Source organism: Grammomys surdaster, unplaced genomic scaffold (genome assembly GCF_004785775.1).
Source record: "Grammomys surdaster isolate TR1022 unplaced genomic scaffold, NIH_TR_1.0 165, whole genome shotgun sequence".
Taxonomy (NCBI): domain Eukaryota; kingdom Metazoa; phylum Chordata; class Mammalia; order Rodentia; family Muridae; genus Grammomys; species Grammomys surdaster.
The window spans coordinates 13,263,859-13,274,029 of NW_021604613.1; the positions used below are offsets into that span (position 1 = coordinate 13,263,859).

Below are 10,171 nucleotides of genomic sequence, written 5' to 3' on the forward strand. Positions count from 1 at the left end.
AAAGAAAGAAAGAAAGAAAGAAAGAAAGAAAGAAAGAAAGAAAGAAAAGAAATTGCACTCTCAGGAGCCTGGGAAAGGAAGATCCCAGCCTGCCTGGACCACGTGAATGAAATCCCTCAAGACAAAAAGAAGGGGCTTGGTAGGGGGAGTGCTAGGGATATTGGTTGGTAGTAGAGCACTTACCTAGCATATGTGAGGCACTAGGGTCAATCTACACTATGGCCATGATCCCTAAAATACAGGGATTATGTTCCTCTTGCTGATGAGGTTCCCTAACTTGGGTGGAACAGGAAGGAGAAGTGTGTGTTCACTTAGCTGTTGATTTCCAAAGAGTGTCTCTCTGGGACCTATGAAATCTAAATCTCTTAGCCATGTGATTCTAAACACTGTGAACTTCCCACTCCTTCTAACATGAGAAGTTCAGAAAGGCTCAAAGACTTGCCCATGGTCATAAAGACCAGAGGCAGAATGAGCCTTGAACACTGACACCCTTGACCATAAATATGGGCACAGACTGTCTCAGGCTCTCTGTTAAGCTTCTGCCCAATTCTGCTGGGCATTCTGGACCTGCTTTATGTCTCTGTGTCCATTATACAAGCTCAGCATGTGTGGAAGACTGACGCGAAAGACTTCTCAGAGGTACAAAGGGCCTCACTGCCTGTGGAACTTAGGAGACATTGCACCTCTGATCTAACCGCCCCATTACTCTTCAAACCTTGTCTTTTTTATATGTGAGCTAACGTACTTTCTTTCTCGTTGTGTTAACCATCGAGTCAGGTTTGACTGAATCCTAACAAGCGTGAGCATGTCGGACTCCAGCCTCACGGCTCTTACTCTCCAGGACATGCGATGAAGCGCTTGCTTCAAACCATCTTTTGTTCTGTTCACAAGCTAGCTCATGGAGCTAAGTCCAGGTCCATTGATGAGATTGTATGTTCTTGGAGAACAGGAGGCCTTGCAGTGATGAGAAATGTAAAGCTCTAAGTTCTGTCTGACTCCAGGGGCAAATGGCTGAGCCTGCCTCACTCTGTGGTGGTTTAAATATAACCACAAGTCCCACGTGAGACGCTTAATCCTCAAATGCAGTACTCAGATGTGGGACCTGAGTGATGATTTGAACATCAGGAGTTTCACCCTCATGAATAGATTAATAGATTCATCAATGAGACTGGATTAATTATCAAGAATGTTAGCTTCAGACAAAAGAGTAAGTTCAGCCTCTACCCCATCCCCACACCCAGCTCTCACATGGAACAAGTGTGTATGCCTTCTGCCGAGGATGAGGGAGCAAGAAGGCCTCACAAGATGAAAACCCCTCTACCTTGGACATCTAGGACCTGCAGGAAACAAACCTCTGTTCCTTTTGTTGCTTTGTTTGTTTGTTTGTTCTTCAAAACAGGGTTTCTCTGTATAGCACTGTCTCTGTAGACCAGACTAGCCTCAAACTCAGAGATCCTCCTGCCTCTGCCTCTGGAGTGCTGGGATTAAAGGTGTGTACACTGTCACCTAGCTAAACCTCTACTCTTTATAAACTCCCCAAGCTCAGATTCTGTTACAGCAGTAGTAAATGGGCTATGATGCCCTCTCCTCTCAGACTGCTTTATGGCCCTGTGGGGACTGCTTACCTAAGGAGTAGTCGGTAAATAAATGGTCTCCCTCACACCAGTTCTCGGTGGAACACTGTAGGTCACATTCATGGAGCATCAATGAACATACGATGTATGAATGTGTGTGTGTGTGTGTGTGTGTGTGTGTGTGTGTGTGTGTGTGTATAAAACCGTTTCTATAAATGGGATTAGAAATCAAAACTATGATTATCCAGTGGGTAGATGGAAGATGCTGACAAAGTGGATTAGGGTATATCCTCAACAGATGAGATTATTCTGCATTTTATTTTCTATGGTGATTACAAGGGCATACATAGTTGTCGACTTCTATTAAACTAAAAATCTAAGCTTTTTGCATTTTATATATAAACTATGCCTTCATTTAAAAAATATTAAAGGGACTGGGGAAATGGTTCAGCATTTTAGAGCACTTGCTAATCCTGGGTTCAATTCCTAGCACTTACACGGCTGACAATCATCTATAATTCCAATCTCAGGGTATGATTTTGGATCTCCACAGGCATCAGGCACATGTAGGATGCACTTACATACATGCAGGCAAAACACTCATACAAAGAAAACAAGATAAATAAATCTAAAAAATTAATTTTAAGAGCCTGTATTCTGAGATCATGTCCAGCCCTCGATCATGGATGCCATTATAAACTAGTCATGTCTACTAGCATTTTTGTTATTCATGGGCCTTTTTTTTCCTGGTTTCTCAAGACTGGGTTTCTTTGTGTAGTCCTGACTGTCCTGGAACTTGCTATGTAGACCAGGCTGGCCTTGAACTCACAGAGCCCAAGCTGCCTCAGTCTCTCGAATGCTGGGATTAAAGGCATGTGCCAACACTGGCCGTTTATTCATGGGTTTAATGAATCATCTTCTGAGAGTTTGTGCATCATTTAAAAAATCTGTCCACCCTATAGGATTACAGTGAACTAAAGACCCTACATACAATATAAATCTCAGTCAAGCCTTAGCTGTTATATATTTGTTCCCACATGTCTTGCACTGAGGGGCTGACTTTGGAAGGAAGAGACCCAGAAAATTCTCTCTAGCTGAAATGAAATGCAACACTATCAACTATTTTCAAAATGCCAGGCTTCCTGTGATCATGGCCAGGCTTTGTCTGTCTCAGCTCTCCCTTGAGTAACACTGAGCACTCAGGCCCATGCTTTCCCACTGCATCAGGGCCATTTTGAAGGGACTGACATGATTTCCACAGCTGAACTAATTCTTCTGAGGCTTTGTTCTTTCTTAACGCTCTAGCTCAAGAAGGAGTCTGGCTTTTGTCATTTCTCCTTCCCCTCTGACTGTGTATCTTCAGGGGCCTTTCAGGGCTTTGCTCTCTGGACTCTTGGATTGTGTTTATTAGCCAAGGCATTTGTTCTTGGTGCCTTCTGGCCCCTCCTGGGAGTCTCTGGATTGCTGACAAGGATTGGGCTAACCAGCCTGCATCAGTGGGAGTCTCGGGGCTCAGCTGCTGTGCTGTTTTCTGATTGGTGTCCCCACAGAGGAAACAGGACAGAGCCTGGCAACCTTACCTCTACTTCCGAAGCAAGCCAGAGAGTCAGACCCAACGGCAGATCCAGCCTGGGTATTCAGCCAAGAGATACCTCCGAGGCCTTCTGCGGACATGGCCCCCTGACACCATGTACAGACTCCAGTGTGCAGGTCAGTGGGAAAATGTGCAGGAGCGGACACTAGTCTGCCCCATCTCCCAGTCTGACGTGAAGGTGTGTTTCCCATTGATGCCAGAAACACCACGACTTAAGGTCCAGCTCTGCAAAGTCCCCAAGCTGTGTAGTCCACAAGCCTCCATCCCACCTAGTGCCTTTTATCTGCCAGGACATTTTTGGAAGGAAGGGCTACCTGAGTACTGGTCCCCGCTCACACTGTTCATCCTCACCCCAATCCAGAGCTTGCTTCTCAGCCTACTCCAGGCCAAGGCCTCAGAGATCTTCCATCTTAAACTCCACTGGTCACAAGACAAAACAAAAGGAGTTCTTTTTTTTTTTTTTTTTTTGGTTTTTCGAGACAAGGTTTCTCTGTGTAGCCCTGGCTGTCCTGGAACTCACTCTATAGACCAGGCTGGCCTCGAACCCAGAAATTCTCCTGTGCCTGTCTCTGCCTCCCAAGTGCTGGGATTAAAGGCATGCGCCACCACTGCCAGGCACAAAAGGAGTTCTAAATACACAGTCTTTCTTTGTCCAGAGTCGGCTAGCCAGAAGCAGAGTTGGCTAGCCAGAAGGAGAGCTGAGCCCAGAAAGTCAATACTTCCCACTTCCACAGCACCATAGTCGTCCCAGAATTCCCTGTCTAAGGTCATCTCAGGTCCTCTTTAAAACAACAATTCTCCAGCATGATCACTGCTGGAGAGGCACCCCTCTGCCTGACAGAACCCTAAAAGCACCCTGCAAAAGCACCCTGGAAATTTGAGTCACCTCATTCAGCACACTACACCCACATTAACAGCGAAACTCTCAATATTTGAGACATATTTCTACTAAAAAGTATTTATTATTTATCTGAAAGTTAAACTTAATTGGACATCTTGTATTTTATTTGACAAACTACTTGGGAGAGATGGGTGGTAAGATGTGCCAGACCTCACTCAGCCGCTTGCCGTTCCTTCAGCACCCACAGGACCAGAGAATTCTGGCTTGCTTCTTATTTTATAGGTTTACCTGGAAAAGGAAAGAAACCAGCTCCCTGCCCAGTAAGTGGTGGTTTGAAACAAGATGAGCTATGTGGGCTTCTCTGGCAATTAGTTTTACTCTCAAGGCAGAGTCCCATGGTTATGGGCAGTTCTATTTACTTACCATTTGAGAGGAAGAGCTTCTCAACCAAAAAGTGTTATCACTGGATGGGACCAAGGCAGAGCAGGCTACCATCTCACAGTCTGGGCCCAACAGCCTCAAGAAAGGTAACACCTTTAAAACAACAACAAAAAGATCTCAGACCCATCTATAACATTGTCTAGCATGTATGGTCTAAGAAAAGGTACAGGTAGCTTGTATTTGTGGGCCCCTTGACATAGCTCCTTGCTAAAGACCCTCTTTAAAGTAGGCCCTCAAGTTGGAGGAGTCATGCTGAGATTCCAGTGAGAAGCCACTATCTCAACAGCTCTGTCATTCTCTTCCCCTCACGATTCAGAACTTGCTCACTGTTCGATGTCAGTGACGTCCTCTAGTCCTGTTTCCCTGACCCTGTGATGAATCCCCACACTTCACGCTTGTTTCTTTTCTTTTTCTTTCTTTCTAAAAACTTTTTTTTCTTCAGTATTTGTTTTGTTTTGAGACAGGCTTTTTCCTAGCCAGCTTGGAAATCGCTGCATAAACCAGGCTAGCCTCAACCTCATAGACATCGTCCTGCTTCAGCCTCAGTGCTGGGATTAAAGGCATGAGCCCACCATCCCCAGCGTTAAAGGGTTTTCAAACAAATGTTAGTGTTAGTATACAAAGTAACCGGTTTCATCAGGACACCTTCACTCAGACATCATTAGGGCCATGGTTCTCAATCTTCCTAATGCTGTGACCCTCGTGTTGTGGTGACCCCCAAGCATAAAAATATTTCACTGCTATTTCATAACTATTTTTGCTACTGTTATGAATAGTGATGTAAGTATCTGATATGCAGCTCCTGTGAAAGGATTGTTCAATACCTCCAAAAGGGTTGCAACCTACAGGTTGAGAACCATACATAAGGTGCGTTCTAGTTCCTCTCGATGGATGTGTGGCTCTTCACACATCTGCCTTCACCGTCAGTCCTCCTCCTGCCTTACTACACAGACCATTGCGCTCTCTCTCTCTCTCTCTCTCTCCCTCTCCCTCTCCCTCTCCCTCTCCCTCTCCCTCTCCTCCCTCTCCCTCTCCCTCTCCCTCTCCCTCTCCCTCTCCCTCTCTCTCTCTCTCTCTCTCTCTCTCTCTGTTTTCTGCCTCCTTTACGATATCTTCATACCCTCTCATGACGCCCTTTGTAGTTTCATAATTTATGTGCATGTGCGTGTGCACAGACACAGATACACATATGCCTAAAGGAACATATACAAAAATTTTCATCTAGACTGCATACATAAGCCTGAATCTTCTATAAAGTCTTCTCTAACAATTCCATCCACTACTGAGCTTCTGACCTTCTGACCTCACATCAAACTGACACTGGGAGCTGAAGGGCTGAGTACAGAGAGGTCCATCTCTTCAAACCCCGCTCTGAGGAATCCATGTCTAGTTCCCCGGCATCTACCCTGTGGCAAGCAGAGGGTGGGCCCTTGGTAAGCCTTCAGGAAATACTGCAGGTTGGCTAGATTAGATTCAGAAAGCTGCTGAGCCTGAGGCAGCCAGAAGCAAGCAAGCCCTGCCTACTGTGATGAGATCTTTCTGAAGCAAAACAGCAAGCCTCCTAGTGAACAGAAGGAAGCAGCCCCAGTTTTGGTTTTCCTTGGTTTTTTTTTTTTTTTTTTTTTTTTTCTTTTCTCAAAAAGGACCTAGTTCTTAGGAATGACAAAGTAGGACTGAGTGCTGAGAAACACCCAAGGCACGTGAGAGAGTGTCCGTGCATTCTGTCTGAGTTTTCTAACTCTTCTCAACTCTGGATTGTCCACTTTAACAACTGTTCAAAGCCAGGACTACTGCAAGTGGGGAACTTGTAGTTTTCCTGGAACTCTAGATTGGTTACTATGATTGACATCAACAACTCCTGACCTGCCCCTCAGGACACATCAAGGATTCTGTGCTGCTCCGGAACAGTCACCTTGGGATACCCAAGAATCTCAGGCCACAACAGGATCTTTCAGGTGTACCCCCAAAATACCATTTCCTGCCTGTCATCCCTTCATTTTGGATTCAACAGAGATCGCCCTATCCACAAGGTACCTGTTGTTGTTTTTTTTTCATTTTTCATGTATGTGTGTGTGTGCTGAGATGTGTATGTGCATATGCGTGTTTGATTGTGTGGGAGCACTCATGTGTGGGTGGGGTGCTCATGCACATATGTGGGTGCGTGGGTGCTGAGGCCTGAGGCAAATGTTGGGAATCACTCTACGTGGTACTGAAGCGGGTCTCTCAATCAAACCCAATGCTCACTAAGTTGGTAGTCTTGCTAACCAGCTTGCCTTGGGGATCCCCTGTCTTTAGCCTCTGAGGTTGGATTCTAAGCAGGATGCTATACCCACACAGCATTTGAGTGAGTTCTGGGAATTCAAACTCTGGCCTTGATGTGTCTAGCACTTTAACCACGGAGCCATCTCTGCAGTCTATACCTGTTGATTTTATAACCAGTTCAGTCCGCAGATACTTGGATTATTTTTAACAGCTTAAAATAAAGTTTTCATAAGCATTTGGGAGCCAGAGGCAGGCGGATCTCTGTGAGTTCAAGGCCAGCCTGGGCTACAGAGTGTATTCTAGGACAGCCAAAGCTACACAGAGAAACCTGCCTCGCAAAACCAAAATAAAATAAAGTTTCACAGAATAAAATCCAGAGGATCTGGTCCATCGACTTCGTTTGTAAGACAAAGGCCTCAGTCTGGATAGAGTGACGCCTGAGATGTCCAGAAGAGTGGCTATTAATCACATATCTCTAGTGAGAGCTTCAAATGTAGCTACTGCAACTGTGAAACAGTTTTTAATTTAATTTTGATCCATTTACATGTGAATAGCATGTGGCTAGTGGCTGCTGAACTGAACAACAGAGCTATAGACTTTAGTGTTCAGATTTCTGAAGTTTGTTCTAGTCTAATATTCTTTCCTGTTGGTTGGTTGGTTGGGTTTTTTTTTTTTTTTTTGATAAAGGATCTCACTATGAAGGTCAGAATAACCTAAAACTCACAGTCTCCCAGCCTCAGCTTTCTAAATGCTAGCGTTAAAGATGTGTGTCACCATCTAACATTCTTTAATCTTGTAATTTTTGTGACAATGCTTTAAACAAATAAACTTTAGAACTATGAATCTGTTTTGCAAAGTCTCTCATTTGATTTGTGGGATGAAAGATCTTGAGCAAGTCAGATAACCTCTTTGAATTGAGCTTGCATTTGTCCATCTGTGTAATGGGAATGTTACAACTACTCGATACTGCACAGGAAAATTCCTGTGATATGCCTGTACACTGTTCAGTAGTGTGGAGATTTTACCTGCTAATACTTTTCTTGGGATCATGTGTCACTGAAAGAGCAGTTAAGGGATTGGAAGAGATATCTTAGAATAGAGCCTAACTTGATATAAAGATATCTGATGCCGGGCAGTGGTGGTGCACGCCTTTAATCCCAGAACTTGGGAGGCAGAGGCAGGTGGATTTCTGAGTTCAAGAGTTCGAGGCTAGCCTGGTCTACAGAGTGAGTTCCAGGACAGCCAGGACTACACAGAGAAACCCTGTCTCGAAAAAAACAAAAAACAAGCAAACAAAAAGAAACCAAAAAATAAAAATATATCTTTCTGAAATCCAAAAGGATTTTTCCAGAAACAATGGCAATATCAGATCAAGCTCTCACCTTAGGAGATCTTGTGGAGATCAGCAGGGGGAGTGTAGAACATGGCGGGTCTTCAGAGGCTGGAGCCACCACGTACTCCAACCACACAGTCACTTGAACCTAGACTTAGTGCCACTGAACCCTGATCAGAACCTGGACCACATGTGGTTTGCCTATATAAAACACAGCGGTCCATCGATTGTCTTTCTTATCATACGTCTATACTTTTGTTACGTCACAAGTCTCTATGTGCTTTGTAACATGGGTGGAAATTCCATAAAGCAGGACATGGATGAAATGTTTCTGGGCAATCAATCCATGTTCTGGCAACTGCAACCCACCTAGGTAATGTCATGTGAGACTAACTCCACTCTTTCTTAGTGGAGGGCCACCTCATTGGGGTCTTACGAAGTCTTCCCTCATAGACCCTACTCCAGTTATCAATAGCCTGGGATTCTGATGCTCTGGGATCCAAGACAGTGGCCAAAGAATTGAAGCACTTTCATTGGGGAAGGGGTCTCAAGACTTCAGAACTGTGGGATCTGTGACTTCACTGACACCATCTACCATGGAGCTGTTACCATCAGGCAGAAAACAGAGAGGCAAGGTAGACAAGGACATGTGGTGTAGCACAGGATTTAAAGCCATATGATGTCTCTGGGCCTCAGTTTCCTCATTTATAAAACAGAGATACCATACCACAGGTACTTAATAGGATTGTATGTGGGAGTTCAAGGATATAGTGCAGTCCCTGGCATATAGCAAGTGCTCAATAAATGTTAATTACAGACCTCCCTAGATTTTTTTTCCAGCATAATTACTAATTGCAGTGCCCAATTGCCCGTGATCACAGGGGGTTGGGAGGGGAAGAAAAAAATCAATGGTAAAGAACTATATGATGTTCAGAGGCTGAAGTTTGGACCCCACTGTTTTCATTGATTTTAACTTCATTTTCCCTTAGTGTCTTTCTTTCTTTTTTCTTTTTTAGAAGTAGCAAAAGTCTTGGCTGTAAAGCTCAGATCTCCAACAATGAGCTGTTACCCAAGCTCTGTTCCTTGCTTCCTCAGTTTACTCAGCTGTAAAATGGGAACAATGGTGTTTGCAGTCTTTCCCCTGTGTGCTTTTATGAAAAATCTCAGGAGGGCTGAGGAGATAGCTCAGTGAGTAAGGGCACTCACTGTGACAGCAAGAGGACCTAAATTGAAACCCCCAGCACCCATCTAAAAGCTAAGTGGAGAATCTAGAACTCCAGTGGTTAGAGATGGAGACCAGTAAAAAGAGACCCAGGGCTTGCTGGCCAGTTTGCCCAACCAAGATGGTGAGTGTCTGAGCTTTGGTTTCATTTCTGTGAAGAGACACTATGACCAAGGCAGTTCTTATAAAGGACAAGATTTAGTTGGGGCTGGTTTATAGTTTCAGAGGTTTAGTCCATTATCATCATGGTGGGAAGCACGGCAGAGTGCAGGCAGACATCGTGCTGGAGGAGCTAAGAGTCCTACATCTTGATCTGAAGGCAGCCAGAAAAAGACTCTCCACACTGGGCGGAGCTTGAGCACTAGGAGCTCTCAGAGCCCGCATCCACAGTGACGCACCTCCTCCAACAAGGCTACACCTCATAATTGTGCCATTTCCCATGGCCGAGTGTGTTCAGACCACCAGAGTGAGCTTCTGGATCAGCAGGGAGCCTGTTCAAACACTAAGATGATAAAAGTGCTTCCCTTTAATCCCAGTACTAGTGAGGCAGAGGCAAGAGGATATTTGTGAGTTCAAGGCCAGCCTAGTCTACATCGAAAGCTCTAGAACAGCCAGGGTAATGGGGAGAGACACTGTCTGAATTTTTTAAAAGAAAGAATTTTTTTTTTTTTTTTTTTTTTGGTTTTTCAAGACAGGGTTTCTCTGTGTAGTCCTGGCTGTCCTGGAACTCACTCTGTAGACCAGACTGACCTTGAACTCAGAAATCTGCCTCCCAAGTGCTGGGATTAAAGGCGTGCGCCACCACTGCCCGGCTAGAGGAAGACTCTTGTATCCTCTCCATGATCGTGTGTGTGTGTGTGTGTGTGTGTGTGTGTGTGTGTGTGTGTGTGTGAGAGAGAGAGAG

The 10,171-nt window shown here is 44.8% G+C and overlaps 1 protein-coding gene and 1 long non-coding RNA gene across 2 annotated transcripts in view; one reads left to right on the forward strand and one right to left on the reverse strand.

Moving 5' to 3' along the window:
• Nucleotides 1-205, reverse strand: part of LOC114619856 — a 6,260-nt gene extending 6,055 nt beyond the window's left edge. Inside the window, exon 1 of the long non-coding RNA XR_003711222.1 lies at nucleotides 184-205. This is a non-coding gene — a long non-coding RNA (uncharacterized LOC114619856). The remainder of the gene's footprint in view (nucleotides 1-183) is intronic.
• Nucleotides 1-10,171, forward strand: part of Kiaa2012 (KIAA2012 ortholog) — a 116,345-nt gene that overhangs the window by 14,850 nt on the left and 91,324 nt on the right. Inside the window, exons 3-5 of the mRNA XM_028765732.1 lie at nucleotides 3,125-3,284; nucleotides 6,325-6,480; nucleotides 9,633-9,733. Coding sequence (XP_028621565.1) covers nucleotides 3,125-3,284; nucleotides 6,325-6,480; nucleotides 9,633-9,733 — 417 coding nt within the window. The remainder of the gene's footprint in view (nucleotides 1-3,124; nucleotides 3,285-6,324; nucleotides 6,481-9,632; nucleotides 9,734-10,171) is intronic.